The sequence below is a fragment of the Siphateles boraxobius genome, unplaced genomic scaffold (genome assembly GCF_051911475.1).
Source record: "Siphateles boraxobius isolate OS27281-9 unplaced genomic scaffold, OSU_SipBor_1 25, whole genome shotgun sequence".
Taxonomy (NCBI): domain Eukaryota; kingdom Metazoa; phylum Chordata; class Actinopteri; order Cypriniformes; family Leuciscidae; genus Siphateles; species Siphateles boraxobius.
Genome location: NW_027508866.1, coordinates 11927990 through 11946851, shown reverse-complemented (window position 1 = coordinate 11946851; position 18862 = coordinate 11927990). Strand labels below are relative to the sequence as shown.

The following is an 18862-nucleotide window of genomic DNA, read 5'->3' as shown; positions in this document are numbered from 1 at the left end:
AAGTGCTTAACAAAGCAGTAGAAAGATAGACAATACATGCACGAAACCAACAAGTACACGTCAAAGAGAGAAGACGGACACATCAAGGTACATTAAAAGCTAATGAAAAAAGGTGCGTTTTCAGAGAGGTTTTAAAAAGTGTCAGAGTTTGGGCAGATCTGATATTTAAAGGTAGGCTATTCCATAGCTTGGGTCCATAGGCTGCGAAAACACGGTCACCCCTATTTTTTAATCTTGTCCTGGGGACAGAAAGTAAGTGGAAATCCTCCGATCTAAGTGATCTTGACTTATAATCTGGGTGAAGCAGTTCAGATAGGTACTGGGGAGCTAAATTCTGTAAAGATTTAAAAACAAAGAGCAAAACTTTAAAATCTATTCGAAATTTAATCGGTAGCCAGTGAAGCGAGATCGGAACCGGAGTAATATGTTCAAATTTACGTTTTCCTTTGAGGAGGCGTGCAGCTGCATTTTGGACTATTTGTAGATGGTTGATGTGTTTCTGAGGAACTCCAATATATAAAGAATTACAATAGTCCAATCTGGATGTTACAAATGCCTGCATAGCTATCTCAAAGTGTTTACTAGACAAAAATGGCTTAACCTTAACTAAGAGACGAAGAAGAAAGAAGCAGGATTTTACCACAGCACTTATCTGCTTTTCAAGGTTAATGTTGTTATCAATCCAGACCCCTAGATTCCGAATACAGGTGGTACTGAAAGGTGACAACGTTTGAAGGTCACAAGCATGTGTACTACGATCACAGGGGCCAAACAGGATAATTTCCGTCTTGTTTTCGTTCAGACTCAAAAAGTTATCAGTAAGCCACAGTTTTAGTTCATCAATACAGTCCAGTAGTGGCTTTAAGGCAGACTTGTCATCACGTTTTAGGGGCAAGTAAATTTGGGTATCATCGGCATACAGGTGAAAAGAAACCCCATGTTTAGTTAAAATAGAACCCTGAGGTAACATATACAGATTAAATAGTTCTGGCTCAAGGATAGAGCCCTGCGGAACGTTTCATTTTAGATGAGCACTGTTTTCCGATGCGAACAGAATAGCTTCTGTTAAACAAATATGAGCGGAACCATTCCAACACAATTATGTTTTCGGGAAACGCTCCCCAGAGCAACAATGTAAAATATGTGAAACTTCATGAGTTTTTTTAACATTTAAGCATGTTTTGTAGACTCCAAAAACAAAATTAAGACTTTGTTAAGGGGCATAGTATGGCCTCTGGAATACATCGGCAGATTAACTAAATAAAAAATAATTAAGGGTTGGCTTATGACTTGAGCCAGTAAGCAACAACCTAAAAAATGTCAGAATTTTTTTTAAATAAAATATAAACACAGTCTCACCTGTACAAGTAAGGCAGTTGAAGAGCTCTGAGATGGAGCTCCACGGTCCGAGGCAGTGACAGTGAAGCTGTACTCTGTCTTTTCAGCCCTCCTCAGGGGGGAAGAGGAGCGCAGCTCTCCGGTATTTGGGTTCAAGGCGAAACGTTCTGCTCTGGAGCCTTAAAAAGCAAGGACAAATGGAAGCATACATATAGACAAATATGGTAGTATAATTAGCTGTACTACACATCATATTGGGCACAAAGATAACTGTGAGGACATATGTTTATGTTTAACAGTTTTACCATTTTGCATAAACATCCTCTGGCAATAATAATACCCAACACATAGGAAATATTCTGGACTCTTGTTTACCTGATAATGAGTAGAAAATAGTGCCATTCTCTCCCTCATCTGGGTCTTTGGCGTGAAGAGTTCCTAATAAAGAACCGGCAGGAAGACCCTCCTGAACCTGGAAAACATAAAGCGAGTTTTAAACAGCCCAGTCTGGCTGCTTATACTTGATACAAACAACTTCAAGAGAGGGAATGTATCCAAGGTCACATAAACAATTTTTGAAAGATATTATGTACAGACGCAATGACGTTTTTATGATGTGTAAACTGTGCTTCAATAAACACAAGCACGTATGTTATGACACTGATTTAAGGCTTTGAATATAGTCTGTGCCAGTCTGTTACTTGCCTGAATGAGAATCTCCCTGCCAGGCTGCGTGTGGCTGAACGCTGGCGCGTTGTCGTTCTCATCCAGCATGGTTATATGGGCTGTTCCGGTGGCGCTACGTGGAGGTGTACCACTGTCCTGTACCACCACAATGAGCTGATAACTGGACTGGTGCTCACGATCCAAAGCTGCCCTGGTACTGATTTCACCTATACATGAAATTTGAGAGTTAGTCAGAATGCTCAGTTTGATTTTCAGTGGTGTTTTTAACCCAAACTATTATCTATTAAAACTAAAAACATTTTCATAAATTGAATTAAAGCTGAAATAAAATAAAACATAACTATTAGATGAAAAAATTAAACTTAAAAACTCATATATAATTTGAAAAGTTGACAGAACAACTGAAATGAAATAAAAACTGAATTAAAAACAAATTTAATTTAATTAGAAATACTAAAAAAGAAAAAAAAGCACACAACAAAATTACTTAAACTAAAATTAAATAGAATACATACTTAATACAAAATATTAAAAATGTATTCAAAATATTCATAAACACACAGCTAATTTTTCAAAAATGTATTGTCAAAACTAGAGTATAGAGTCAACAACAGGGATTTTCAACCAGACCAAGAAGGTTCTAAGGAGTCTACAAAAAAATTTAATAAATACATAAAAAAAAAATATATATTGGTAAAATTTAAATTGTTTTTTTTAATTATTATTAAAAAAATACTTAATTAAAAACATTACTGTTTCTTTCTGCTTTCTAAAAAAAGAAAATGTTTCCGTTGGAAATGACTGAGATGAGATTAATCCTAATCCTAATTATTTTAGTCTACTGATAGCCATAGTTGTGTTTTTTTTCTTTAGAGCTGTATACATTTAACAGTACTTTTAATGGTGGGTAGAATTTTTTCTATAGAAAGTAAATATTTTTCCAATTTTCGCCCCTACGTTTCACAATATAAATGGGTCTTTATACATGCCTTTTGATAAAAAATATTTGGCATCAAAAAGTTTGAAAGACCCTCATCTAGAACATTTTTTTAATGTATACATGTCAAATGTCATTGAAGGGTCAGAATTGTGTTCCAACTCACCAGTCTGTGAATTGATTTGGAAGTAACGATCCGTGTGAAGTAGTCTGTATGCAAGACGGCTGTTAAGACCCGCATCACGGTCGGTAGCAGACACCCTCCCAAAACCAGTTCCTGCAGGCAAGTTCTCTCTCACTGCCAAGAACACCCTCTCCTGAGAGAAACGAGGAGAGTTATCATTTTCATCCGTCACAGAAACTCTGACCGTCGCGCTGCCGGTCTTCCCCGTCTGCCCGCTTCCAGACGTGGCCAGCACAGTTAGCAGGTAGATATCCTTGGCCTCTCGATCCAAAGCGCTCTTAACAAACAGCCAACCACTGTCCGGGGCGATCCCAAATCCTGCTGCGTCCCCATCAGGCCGGAGTCGGTAAGCCAGTGTGGAAGATGGAGTGGAACCTCTGGACGACCCTCCATTTCCATTGGGATCTCTATTGAGTGCCCGGACCTGTAGGAAGTTTGTGTTGAGTGGTGAATTCTCCTTCAGCTCCACACGGTAGGTCATCGTGTCAAACACGGGACCCTGGTCGTTCTCCGCCTGGATGTGGACCACCAGGCTGAACGTAGCACTAAGCTGAGGCGCGCCGCTGTCTTTTGCGATCACTTGGAGATCATAGCGAGGAACGCTGTCGTACGACAGACTCCCAATTAGTCGGATCTCCCCACTGCTGCGCTCCACGCCAAAAGTGCGCTGCCCTCCTGCCGTCATCAGGTCAAAGCTCAGCTGTCCATTAGGGCCTGAGTCGCGGTCCTCAGCCTGCACGCGGTACACAACAGTACCCATTTTCGTGGCCTCTAGTAGGAGTAGAGACTCAGAGGATGATGGGAAAAATATGGGAGCGTTATCATTCACATCTGCTACGGTGACCCGAACACGAGTCTCTCCAAAAGCTGGAGGGGAACCGCTGCGCGCTTGAATTTCCAAGTCGAAAAAGGGACGTGACTCATGGTCCAGAGGAAGGCTTGTTCTAAGTGCTCCAGTTTCCAGATCTATCATGAAATAACCATCTGGATCCCCAGCAGAGATAGTGTAGGTGACATCCTTAGAGACTCCTGGAGCGAGAGAGTGATGGGATAAGATCCGTAAGCAGTGATTTAATCTAAAGCAACTTTGTAAATTTATTACAAGGACAATGTTCTTATGGAATTATTGGTAATGATTAATGGATCATCTCTTCAGTGATTCAACCTTTTGGTTACAAACCCAGAACTTTAACTATTACACTACTCTATGAAAATGAAAATAGGGAAAATACAATGAATGAAAGGTACAGACTAGGGATGCGCAATATATTCAGTACACTACCATTCAAAAGATTGGGGTCGGTCTCTTTTGCTTAATGAGGCTGCATTTATGTGATCAAAAATACAGTAAAAATGTATTTATATTTAATGTATTCATGTGAAGGTAAAGATACATTTGCAGCATCATTATTCCAGTCTTCAGTGTCACATGATTTGCTACTCAACAAAATATTTCTTATTAATGTCAATGTTGAAAACATTTACTTTTGTGGAACCAGGTTTCTTTGATGAATAGAAAGTTCAAAATAACAGTATTTATTTTCTTTTGAAAATAATGCAAGTCTTTACTGTCACTTTTGATTAATTTAATGTGGAATAAAAGTTAAAAAAAATCTAAACAAAATCTTGCAGAACCAAAACTTTTGAATGGTAGTGTAGGTACTACATTGGTTGTTGGGCGATATAAGACATTTATTTATTTATCAGATTATATCGGATATATCAGATTGTATTGTTAATAGAACATGCAAATTTTCCATATTCACATTCCCCAAATTATTCCATTAGGAAGATTCCATTATCGAACACTCACTAAAAGTTAATCTTTAAAATTTTATTAATTTGACAACACTGTAAAATTGATTGTGTCTTTATCATATCTCAAAATGAATATCGATTTTTCATACTGTACATTATAATGACATGATGCCTAAATACACTTGTGTTTTAGTTTTTTATATTTTACTTTACCATTTATTTAGACAAAATAGTATCACATTTTAATATCGGTCATTTATCAGTTATTTGCCATAATAGAATGAAAATAATTATTGACTTCCGTATCAGCCAGACCTGTAATATCAGTGCATCCCTCCAGACAGGTACTTCTTATAGAAACCCCCATTATTTTTCATTAAACATCCCAACGAAATGCCTGTGCTATCAGAAAATATACATCAACAAATAATAATTTCCAGCAACATGAGGTAGAGTGGAATCTGTGATGGATGTGGCTGTTTAATGAGGTTCACGCAGCAGCTGCTGCTCTATTTGCACAACTGGCTCAGCGAGAGTGAAAATATTCCTGATCAGGCTTTTCAGCACCCTTGACTGTTTCACAGACACCAGTTCATGGTTCAGAGAACCAAAGCACTGAGGTTAGCAGAGCTATGCGAAAGTATGCAGCAGCACATGGCTACTTATTTTAGATGGAACATGGTACATGCTGAAACTCACCGTTCCTGCCACTGGCTCTCACTACGCCAACCTCGGTTCCCCGGAGCACGTCCTCAGATACGGTGAAGAAGTACTGCGCTTGCTCGAACACTGGGGGCGCTACTGAGCCAGCCACAACGCTGATGTTCACTCTGGCATTGACAGGTGCTGTGAGACCGCCTCCGTCCCGTGCTGTGATCACCATGGTGATGACGGAGTTGGCCTTTCCATGCAGCGAACGTGACAGAGAGATCACACCTAACAGTGAAAAAATGCAGTGAGAATAGAGTAAAACTAGATATAGGCTATGATCAGTCCTGTTGTGGATACTGAAAAGGTCAAAAACTTTTACGGGAATTCTGAAAAATCACCTAAAAATCACCTTAAAAGTAAGAATACACCACAAGAAAATAAAAAAATTATAATAAAATTTTTCAAAGTTATTGAGAATTGGTTGAATTATTCCTTTAAAATAAATACAATTTAATATATTACATTTAACAACAACAATAATAATAATAATGATAACAATAATATATAATATTATGGTGTATATATTATGGTGTATATATACATATATATATATATATATATACATATATATATATATAAAAATATTGAATTAAATTTATATTAAAGGATCAATTCAACCAATTCAAATATTATATTTGGTGATATATATATATATATATATATATATATATTCATTTAATTAATTATAATTAATTTGATTGAACTACCTGTGTCCTTGTTGAGGGTAAAGACATTGGATCCTCCACCAGGGACAGTGTGATATGTCACTTTACCATTTGCACCAGCATCTGGGTCGTGGGCCGTTACCCTGACAACGGAGGTCCCGGGTGTGCTTTGTGTGCTCAAGCTGACGGCATAGTTCACCGGGTAGAATGTAGGTCTGTTGTCATTAATGTCCACCAGTGACACCTTCACATAGGCGGAGGAGGCAAGGCCTCCCTGCAGGGAAAATATCGTTTTATATTACTGACGATAACGACGACAGGAATGTGGATACTGTCACACTACTATCGAATCAATCTTGATGATTTCTTGTGTGTAATAATGCAGAAAAATACTTTGCAGAGGGATATAATTGCCTTTCCAGGTTAAGAGAGGCCAATGAGCTAGTATGTACTGCAGTCCGCACGCTCACTCTTCACAGGCAGCATTTTATGGCTGCATTAATTATTGAAATGGGAAACAAAACGGGCCACTGCTATAAGCTTATAAAGGGAAATAGTGTGTGTGTGTGTGTGTGTGTGTGTGTGTGTGTGTGTGTGTGTGTGTGTGTGTGTGTGTGTGTGTGTGTGTGTGTGTGTGTGTGTGTGTGTCTGTGTGTGTGTGTCTGTGTGTCTGTGTGTGTACAGAAATGTGCCCCTGAGACACTGCGGTTTATTGCCTTTTCATTTGGAGAGCTCATGATTGTTGTTACTGGCAACTGAGAGAGAAAGAATTGAGTGACTGGGCATCTAGGTGCTACACAACAGGACTAATTTTCTTTTTTAATCAAACTTTGTACTTCTGCATTGAGTTTTAAAGGGTTTTCAACTCTTAAAGCTGCATAGTATAATTCCAAATGGACCAGGTTTCCCCAAACAGTTAAAAAGCATATTAAATGTATTAATGACCAGCATTTTTCCAAGTGGTCTCACATTCTTGGACACTAACATACAATGTGGGTCTTAAAGGAATATTGCGGGTTGAGGTTAAGTTCAATCGACAGCACTTGTGGCATAATGTTGAATACGACACAAATAATTGAATACTTGTAAATGGCTTGTCCCTCCTTTTCTTAAAAATCTGAGCTACAATGAGACCAGTTTTATTTTAGTATTATTTATAGTATTTAATAATATATTATTTTATATTTTTAGTTTTCATTTTAGTTTAAGTTTTGTTAATTTTGTAAGTAATTTTAGCACTTAGTTATTTATTAGTATATAATACTATTATGTATTAACCAACCATTGGTTATGTATAAAACCAATTTATATATGTATATATATATATATATATATATATATATATATATATATACTAATATATTTATTAGTTTTACTTCAGTTACCGAAAACAATTTGTTATAGTTTTAGTTAACAATAACAAAACTAAATGGGGCGAATCCGTAAATGTTAAAATAGTCAATTTATAGCTAAAATAGGTAAACAATATGCATGTATGATTTCAGTGTGAACAAAAACATGCTTTCCAACCTTTTGTCTAAAGTTATTCCCCATTTTACAATATAACAACTAAAGCGACCATAAGAACAACTTCACAGCTCAAATGATACAAGCTTTAAAAGAAGAATAAAGGTGATTTCATAAAATTATACGCCTTAACCCCCCCCCCCCCCAATTTTCATTCCCCCATTCACTTCCACTGTAAGTGCCTAACAATAAAATCGAGATCTTTAGTCTTTTTTTCCGTGACATCCACATTATGCCACAAATATCAATTGAGCATAACTTGTAATGAATCCAGAATACAGGTGCAAACTTATTCCCTCACCCCATCCGTTGCAGTGACAGTGAAGTCGAAATTGTCTGATCCTTCGTCTCGATCCAAAGCCACACTGGTGCAGATCTGTCCAGTCTCTTTATTGATGATGAACTGACTGGGTGGAGCGCTAGCAGGCCCGGATCCAATCGAGTACGTGATGGCCCCAAATGACCCAAAATCTGCATCATCTGCTTTTACCTGTGGAGCACAAACACAGAGAACGTTGTCAGAATTATAGTCGACTCATGTCATAAACCCTCGTCTTCACAGAGAGCAAGCAGAACAAGATTCAGAGGTCTTAATATGTTTTCATTAAAATAATTAATCAATAAATGCTGAGACTTCGGTATAGCAGCGTTAAACAACCAAGGCACTCCACCCATAAATTCCCATCCCTTTGTAATTTCTTTCTCTCTGTCCTCTAGCTGATTGTACCATGGATTTACTGCCAGTCGGTCTGTTCTTGGCCACACATGTCTCATCAATCTCTCACAGTGGAGTTTGAAAACAAGAGAAGGCAGAAAGAAAAGGAGAAACGTGTCTCCTCTCAACGAATCAAATTCCCTGCCCTTGAATGCTTGGGTAAACGTCTATGGAAAGAGGGCCACTGTTGCTGAGAGATGGAGACTCCAAGAAGTGATGAGGTGGAGATAACTGGTTGAAGCTATTGGGCTTCGCCATAGGTGGAAAAATCTGGCCTTGGGTTCAGAAGGGGCTTTTGCCAATTTATGGTGACATTAATGTGAGGACCGAAGCATAGATTCATCAAATACATATCATATGGAGCCATACAGTACTGAAAACACTGTTTTCATGAGGGGCAAATGTTACTGAGAGAATCTGGTTGTTACAGCAGTTGCTGAAGGCTAGGAAAGGGAAAATGTCTTGGATCTCTCGCCTCTATGCTTCCACAAATCATAAAAGCCTTTGTTTGTCTAGGCATCCTGCCCTCCCTGTGCACTACTAGTTTCTGTAATGCACCTCAATGATATGTTGGTGATATGACAAACGTAAAGGCTGGAAAGCAATCGGAAAACGTGTAAGAGACGTTCTGGATCGGGACAAATACAATCTTCTGGATGCAAAAGAAGAGTCAGGATTGATTACACTACCAAAGTTTGGGGCAAATAAGATATTTTTCTTTTTCAAATTAACTTTTTTATTCAGCAAGGAGGCAATACATTGTTAGAAGTGACAGTACATATTTATAGTTACAAAAGATTTATATTTAAAATAAATGCTGTTCTGTCTATTCATTAAGAAATTTTATGAACACTCTTTTTTACATTGCATGTGCAAGCTTGATTTTTAGAGCTTGATTTTTCCCTTAAAACAAGGAAAAGCATTTAACTGAAAACTGTCTATTAGCTGGAAAGACAAAGTTGTGAAAACCCATGTAATTTTTGAATCAGATGAGGTTAAGTTCATACTAACTAATGAAATGGAAACATCAGGAAAAATCTGTTTCAATTTACGTTTTCCTACCAAAATCTACTCCAACAGTTCATATATAATCATTAAGAAGATATTAAGTAAAGGATAATATACAGTACGCTGGTCATTATCGCAAAATATAAACCCAGACGGGGATCAGGAGACCCGTATCACGCTCAAGAGGTTTTTTTTGTGACAATGACCGGCTAACTGTGTGTTATCCTTCTTATTACACAGCTATTTATCAAATACTGTAAGTAAATAAATAGAATGAAATACATTTCAATATGACATTATTTCATTATGTAGAAGGAAAAGACTAGGCCTACAGAATGATACAAGAGACAAGAAACATGGTAAAACAGACAATTATACAGTTTAATGGTCATTACAAAAAATGATTTACTGCAGAATACTGCAGCAACTGAACTCTCAAAATCAAGCAATCAGAATCTCGTGAAATGAAGATTTATAGTTTATAAAAAATTGCTATTTTGAAGCTAGTAAATCAGTTGACCTCATAAAACAGGGAATAAGTTTAAAGAAACCAGAATCACATTTTCACACACACCACCACAGATAATCTTCTTATTGTCATGGCAGTATAACTGCAGCTGTACAGCTGATACACATTACAATCCTGGCATGGTAAAAACAGAGGATACAGAACTTAAGAATCTCCGGCTCCTGCTACCGGAAAGGTTGAGGTCACGACCCCTCAACTCTGCTTTATGCTGTGACCCCTCTCCCACCATGATGCTCTCTGTAAACAATATTACACTGGTGGTCCACAAAACTTCCCATTCATCAACTCCATAAAGACCTGTAGACCCTAGTGCCTGTAACACAACAAAGGGCTCTTTGCAAAACATTAAGGGGAAATGACCTTTGACTCTGCCGGGCCTGCAAATATTTAATACGGTTGGCTCTGAAAGAAGTTTCGTAACGTTGCTTGCTGCCATTTATGAGGACTGCAAAAACCTGTTCCTTAATGCAATATAGAGGATGCAAAATCTGGCCATAATGGCAAGGTCAAGCTAATTTTTCTTTATGGATCTTGATGTTTTTTCCCATATCCATTCCAATAATAATATTTTGTAAAAACAGGAAGGATAAAAGCCGCAAGAGGATTGTCCTGTCCGGTTGCCAGCTGTTAAAAGCACAACTTACCTAAATATTCAGTACTGGTTGGAAAAAATCTTAAGGCTGGTTCACACAAAGAATAATAACTGTAAATATAACTCTAACAATAATAACTACATCCACAACAGCGGATGATAAGACTCTGTTTATCGTTATAGTTGTGGTTTGAACTTTTATATTTGTGGTGTGCTATACTCTTATATTTAGAAAGATTTTTAGAACTATATCTTTATCATTATCATTAAAGTTATCGCTCTTGGTGTGAATGGGCATTTATTCTGGTTATGAAAAAATATAAATTGTAAAATATTTTGATTCTCATGATGGTTTTTTGTACTGCTTTGAATTTGTTTAAATAAATAGATGTAAATATATATATATATTTTTTTAAAACCTTAATAAATTGCAAAAATCTCATTCTCATTTAAAAAAATAAATTGAATAAAACTTTTTATATATACTGATAAACTGCCCTTAATTTAAAAAAGATTTTAAAAAATCACATTAAAATAAATGCAAAAAACAAAATAATACACATAAAACAATGCAATGCCAAAATATGATCTGATCTTGAGGTGCAATTTTTTACAAATCAAATAACACCTGCCCAGAGAATGCTGTCCACATTTCACAATGCATACCCATGTTCACTTTATGAACTATTCTGGAAGGCAGTAGCAGCCTGCTGTGGTGTTCTGGTGACAGGAATGGCTCATGTGTGCAGTGATAAACCAACAGGTGAACGTGTCCTCCAGAGCCAGATGGTGGAGGAGCCAGATCTCGACCCCAATGAGACCACCACTGCTCATATTCTGCTCTGCAGTGGTCAACTCTTTTCCATCTGTTTATACCATTACCGCTGTTATTTCCTGTTGGGATTACATGTGGTGAAATACTATCTTTCTGACAAATCAAAGCCCTACGCCTGTGTTCTTGGGATATTTGGGTAAAGTGGCTGGGATTAAGCATCTGCGATAATGATTCGCCCTGGGACGCTGTGGTAGCCAGACTTTAGTCCCAGTTCGCTGATAGAAACAAGCCTAGCCCACCTGGTGAGCATGACCTCTACACCATCCCTTTTTTCAGAGAAGACTAGAGGCGATCATTTATTAAACTGCATTAGAGAATAAGAAAAAAAAGCAATCCTATAAGATTCAAACATCAAGACTGTGTTTAAGCTGTGGATGATTTGATTAGGTGTGTGAGGTAATGGGGCATGAAGGTCTAGAGGGTTCAACTGAATGTGTGTTTGTGAGGTTGGGAGGGTGAAAGAAACCTCTAATAAACAGGTCGCAGGTTCCAAAATTCATTTGTATATTTTGTTTGTGTATACATACTGAAGGGGCGGATTGGAATCCACTGCTGCTTCAGTGTATATGTAATGAGAGATTGTAATCAAGGTACAAATTAATATGTTTCCTTCTAAATATCAAATGAGTTGAATGACTTCTCTGGAGATTTTACTTTGCTATATAAGTTTCCAGTGTGATTACTGAAATGTTCTTTTCATGTATTATTTAATGTCTGTATTTGATATCTGAATGCAGTAACAGTGCTTGCTTATTTAGCCCAGCTTCCAAAAATGAAATATATAGGGGTCATTGAAGCCAATAGTTTAAGAGACTATTTTTTTTAACTTTCCAGTTAAAAGTTTGAGAAGACTCTCCTGTTTATATTTAGAGCCTGGCCAAATCCAACCTTGGAAAAGCTGTCTGTCGGTGTGTGTGTGTTAGTCTTTTTGGTTACAGGTTAAGGAACCACTGGCATTATTGGAGATTGACTGAGTTGTTGTTCTGGACATGCTGGCGCACAGCAACTCAAATCTGCGACCTGGAAGGTCACGACGGGCCGAACTTCAGGGTCCGAGTGTCAGCTGCACATGGAGATATACCTCAGTCTATCTGTATATGTGTGAAAAATTACTGTGTTTATCCATTTCTTAGCCATTCAGAATCATTCAACCTGAAGCAAGGACATAGCTTAGACTTTGGTGAAGGATATAACTGCTGTGATCTTTGTAACTGTAAGCTGGGTGGCCTACATACTCCATTGAGTCTTGAAGCTGACTTCTGCTGATGAAACTGCAAACTATCTTCAGTAAGATTTTTCTTTTCTTCAATTTATTATAATTCTGACTCCGGGTCTTCATTCATCATATCTGGTTCTGGGTCTTTGACTATAAAAACCCCTTACAATACATACAAAATATTATACAAACTAATTTAATTTATGTAGAATATTTTCTGTTTGTGTAATAATACATTTTAAAACATGTGTATTTGTAATAAATAAATGATATATCAATTATATTATATATATAAAACACAACATTATACAAATGTATTTATTGAATTTATTAACAATTACACAAATAAATCATTAAATAATAAATAAATATAAATTATACATTATAATATAAAATATTTATTTATCAGCTGAACATCCGAACAGAGTTTGCATACTTCACAAGAGAAGAAAGGGTCAGCGAGTCTGCAGACTGAAAGTGGGCCGCCAAGATTTTCTGCACACTCATCAGTTCCAATTAAATGTAAAGCTGTCTAGTATTTCTGCACACGTGCAAGAATCCATCCGCCATTCTGGCATCAATCAATCTGACAGTCCTGACCAGAATTCCCATCTGCATCTCTCCATCCCTTATTCATCAATAAATTAAACGACCTGACACTGAGGGTTGCTCAACGTCACAAGAAACAACTCACTAACTCGCCATGCTTATTGCAGCAGATCAATAGTGTCGAGACACATTCAGCCCACAACAAGCAACTAGAACTTTCAAACACCACTTAGTCTTTCTGCTATTACCAAACTCTACAGTATAATCAGAGACTTGTGCAAAAGTATTGCAATAATTCTGTCTGGATGAAGCCGTGCTCTGCCGTAGAGACTCATCCATTCCCTATCCGAAGCTGCTCTTGGGACAAGTGCTCCCGGAAAGTAGGACTTAACACCATATGCCGTAATTCATGGCTTTCTTGGGTTGCACACCTCTCAGGAGGATGAACACTGCCATAACTAACCAGATGAACTCTGATTAGAGGAGCAAAACTGCAATTGAAGAGTTGCATATACTGAATGATCATGTGGTATAGTAGATGCTCGCCGCTAAAACCTCTCAAGAACTGGCACAATAAATCATGAGTCATGAAACAGCAGTTTCAAATTAGCTTATATTAATTTTGACTTACATTACTGAATTTATCACAGCAACTAATGTGCAATATATTCTTTGGCCTGATGTCGCTCCACTGCACTCCATGGTATAAAGAAAAGTTAAAGAATTACTTCCAGGGCAAGGGCAAACTTCAAAACGCGTACAGCAGAATGTGTGTGTATTTAGGGGGACATTTAGATAGATTTGTTTTTCAAACTCTCTCAACAACTTCACAAGCATTCAACAAGATCTATAATATGTAAATATATATAATAACCTGGATAATAATAATAAATAATAAATTCAAGCTGACAAATGTTTACAGTACGTACGTGAATTTTAGGGAGCAAACAACACAACAAAATTGCCTGAGGTTTTCCCAGGGTCACTGCAATTTTGCAAGTGCAATAAATGGTTTGTTATTACACTGCTTACAGTCTCAAACATGTGGTCTAAATTATTAATCTTTGAGTTTATCTTTCGCTAGCATCCAATGTCAAGAGACTGATACTGTAATTTATCTGCATTTTTAAAATGAACTTTTTTTAAACACTGAAAGCAAGACATCCGTTTCAAATGCACATGAACCCTTTGACCCAAGTACAGGCTCATACAAACAATTTCAGATAAGACAATAGATCTATTACAGGTCACTGCTTGTCCAACAGACAAATTATTGTTATTTTTACATGGCTCAGCAAACCTATAGAGTTTCTTGCTAATGCACACAACCTTGGTATCTGTAATTCAAGATCACCTGGTTAACCTCCGATTTCTCGTTTCGTTCCCAAGGGAATCTGCCTCTTTTAAAATTGCAGGGGTCAGAATAAGAAAAAGAAACTGAGGAAATCCACTACTACAATGTCTCAGGTCTATATCAAGATAAGCAGTAGTGCTTTGGATGTGATTATTGAGAGCTAAGCTAGATGTCCTTTCCTTCACCATGACCTTTCTGCCGATCCTTTTCAGAGAGGTTGTGATTGGCAGTTTGTTTGATTCAAGATGAAATAATTTCCAAGGACTCTCATGTATATGTCAGAGTTTTAATACCTGTGTATCTAGACCTATGCTTAGATCTGGATTAGGTATCCAGACAGTGAAAACAACATTTGAGTAGCCTGACAAGCCAGACCCCATATCAAGATGTTGGGTCTGGGAACACACGATTGGCAGGGCTTAATCCGAGGGGTGGGATAAACGGTTGTCTTTCAAATTCCCTCTGCACGCAATAGGATAGCGCTACAACCAACCAGAGCGACGGACTTCAGTGCCGTTCTTTGTTCTTTTCTCAAAGAAAAGCTTAACTCCAAGTCTTCCAGAGTCGCGGCCAAAGCCGATTTGAAAGACCGCTGTTCGCCAGCAGCAGCGGCCGTCTTATTTGTTTTCAAGTAGCAAGGAATTCACGCGGAACCGTCACAACTCTGCCATCATTATGTTAAGCCCGTCCACCGACTCTATACACGATGTGATTGGCCGGACTAGTTGTTTTTTTTCCAGCTCGCAAACCAACGGAGAGTTGCTAGACGACACTGGCTGCAAAATAAAATTTGCTGCCGCTAGGGTGTATCTAGATTTCTAGGCTAACATTTGAGGGTCTCTGTATTGAATTTGAGCATTTGTGAGGCACAGCAATTTATTTATTTATTTATTTAAATGGATAGTTCAGCCAAAAAAACAGTAAGAGGTCAATGACAATCAATGGGGTCCAAAATATTATTGGGTATAGACAAAAACAGTTGAAAAATTCTTAAAAAGCTTCTTCTAAAGAAAAGTCAAACAGTCTACAAATAATTTACTACTTTGCAGAATTTATAGTTTTAGACATTATTGATCTTTAGATCAATATTTAAATATATTTACAAAAAGTAATGATTCAAGATAGATCTAACAAGTTTTTTTCCCCCCTACAGGGGAGGGTCTGGACTCTGTAAATATGTATTGGTTTGGTAATTTAAATACTTTAAACAGTCCGTTCCCTTGGCAAATGAATAATGGATCAAGATCAGTAAATATTGAATCAAAACCCTAACATTTCATATTCAAAATATCATTAACCATCACAGAGAGAATATAAAACCAGACTAACCATCACTAGTCTTAATTAATATAATCCCTTAACTGACATATGGTGTTATGGAGGCCAGATAGTACCTGACGACTCAATTGTCATACTATATTAAAAACCTTTTTAATATATCATTAACCACCACAAAGACAAATTAAAACCAGACTAACCACCATCAGTCTTACATATAAATAGGAGCCTTTAACTGGCATATGGTGTTGCCAGACGGAACCAGAACTTCCCACACTAAGGCAAATGGCAGTTCAAAGAGGAAGTTGGTCTGGCACATATGCCACTGCTAAAATATGAGGTCTATTATAAGAAGTGGTGAAAGAAAGGTGGTTATTTTGGAGCAAATCTGTAGCTGTTCTTTAATCCAGGCATGAGATGGCAAACCATTCTGTTCATTAATGCTTTCCTAAATAGCTCCCTGCAAAGGACATTCAATATTCATTGATTAGTGCAAGTGTTCTTTTGAACGATACTTTCTATTAATGTTATGCACAGGATTCACTCCTTTAAGGATAAAGGTAATTATTAGAATAGATATCAAAAATATGTTACATTACCAGAACAATTTAAGAAATGTAGTGGAAATGATGGTGTTTTTTTAAATGGGACAGTTCGGGTATAATAATAATAATAAAATATGGAACAACACCAACAGTTTGGTTACTCTGTTGTATTTCTTCTACAACAACAAACTAAAATTACAATCATATAATGTAGTATTCCTTCCTCTCTGTACCCATACTGTACCCAAAGGTTGCCTTGTACTACAGCTTAAATGCTACTCGAATGTTAGTAAGCTGGGAAATTAGGAATACAAAAGCATAAACACAGAGACAAACCAAATAAGAAGGAGAAATGCTTCCAGACTCTTTAGTGAATGAAAATTCATTACTTCCAGAAGACATTGTCATTGAAATTTAATTTCCATGTGAGAAAACTGTAATTTAGTTGGACAGTGATGGACCCGGGACAATCCAGAACGTTCTCTAAACTGGCAACAGATGAGAGCAGACAGATTCCAACCACTTCTCTTTCTCAATGGGTCTATGTCTCAACAACTGCAAACCGCACTGGCGAACCCACTCAGTGCTGTTTGTGTAACACACTGCACCTTTAAGAAAATTTATGGGCAAGAGCATCTCGCTTCGAGGCCCAGAGCTATGCATCACTACAGAGAATATAAAAGGCTGTATTTTAGTGGTTTTACAATGAAGGAAGGGTACAGTGTGGATGTTTTTCTTCCCTACAGCTTTTGCAAGATGGCACAGTTTTATTTTCCTTTTTACAAGTTTGTGGGATCTGGCCTGGGTCTTCCTTCCAGACTTGTGTATGCTTTTGAAGTGTATGCATTTCATGTTGGTTGCTTCCAATTTGTATTTCATGGCAGAAGTATGTACACAGACAAGAAAAGCACAAACATGTTATACATAATTCATTCCTCTACTTTGGCAACTGAGGTTTGGAAACGGTCATGTGCTCTGTTTAGAAGAGTACATCACAATACCCTTTTAGAAAATATTTTCTGCCTACTTCCAACTTTCTGGCGAAGTCAGAATGCATTGGAAGAAAACGCTTGATTTTTCCTCTTATACGTTCACTTGTCTTTTGTATGAATTGTTAACAATGTATCCTAAAATGCACCCGAGCACACCCACCTTCCTATCCCAGGCACTGTAAAGTGGATTCATGTGATTGTTCTGATGGAGCCTGGGGACCAATCCCGTTAAATGTAGGCTGATTAGCATCCCCGCTAGGCCTCTAATGAATGTGAGAGAGGCAAGAGCTCTCCCAGATCTGGCTAGGGTTTCCTCACCGGTTTTGGCCTGGGACAGCACGCAAACTCATCTATACATGCACACTGATTATAGCACTTCTAAAAAAAAAAATCCAGAATGTCATTACCACTTATTCAAGAGAGGAGCATGTAATCACAAGGAAAATATTTCTTATATTTTACAGGGATAACATAAGGGAAACTATTTTATAACAGGGTCAATGACAAATAAGAGTGTCTAGGACAAGCAAGACTTCTCTTTGCACATGTAGTATTTTAAAAACATGTGCTAAGTTCTTAGAAATGTATTTTTGTACTTTGTCCTTTTTCAGCAAGGACACATTAAATTAATCAAATTGATCGTTATAAATTAATCAGGCATGTATACTGTTACAAAAGATTTATACTGTGTTTCAAAGAAATACTGTTCTTTGGAACTTTCTATTCATTAAAGAAACCCTGATTTTTTTATATAATTGTTTCCACAAAAATATTAAGCAGCACAACTTTTTTCAACATTGATAACAAGAAGAAATGATTATTGGGCACCAAATCAGCATATTAGCATACTGATGCTGAAAATTCAGGTTTGCCATCACATGAATAAATTACATTTGACAATATATTAAAATAGAAAAAGGTTATTTAAATCGTAATAATATTTCACAATATTACTGTTTTTACTGTATTTTATTTGATTAACCAAAATCATCTAATAATCTTACTGACCCAAACTTTGAACAATAGCGAATGTTGAACACTGACCCAACAACCAAACTGTCAATGGTAGCTTCACTAAACTAAGCTAACAAGCAAGGTATCTATAAACTATAGATATAAATGTCTTGATGAAGGTATGAATGTTGATCTACTGTAGGAACATGTTTTACTGGGATAAAAAAAAAACATAGCTCAATGAAAACATTGCTTATACTTGAAGCCCACAGTAGTTTATAACAGTTTCCTGCCCATAATATGAGTACAAGCCCATTGATTTATTGATATTACCTCAGTGATGCTGACAAAGTACAGGCCAGAAACTAGAAGAATGCTGTTCTCCTTCCAATACGTCCCCCGACCCCTGACCTTGAATGGCACAAACCTTACATCTCAACACTATTTCACTAAGTGATCCCAGCCCTAAGGAAAAGGGAATGAGGATG

General features: G+C 37.1%; 1 protein-coding gene across 1 annotated transcript in view; it reads right to left on the bottom strand.

Annotated features, from left to right (window-relative positions):
* dchs1b (dachsous cadherin-related 1b) overlaps nucleotides 1-18862 on the bottom strand; it is a 99786-nt gene that overhangs the window by 19159 nt on the left and 61765 nt on the right. The window contains exons 3-9 of the mRNA XM_077242657.1: nucleotides 8109-8297; nucleotides 6323-6554; nucleotides 5604-5840; nucleotides 3129-4175; nucleotides 2044-2231; nucleotides 1714-1810; nucleotides 1360-1517 (exon numbers count right to left, since the gene is read on the bottom strand). Coding sequence (XP_077098772.1) covers nucleotides 1360-1517; nucleotides 1714-1810; nucleotides 2044-2231; nucleotides 3129-4175; nucleotides 5604-5840; nucleotides 6323-6554; nucleotides 8109-8297 — 2148 coding nt within the window. The remainder of the gene's footprint in view (nucleotides 1-1359; nucleotides 1518-1713; nucleotides 1811-2043; nucleotides 2232-3128; nucleotides 4176-5603; nucleotides 5841-6322; nucleotides 6555-8108; nucleotides 8298-18862) is intronic.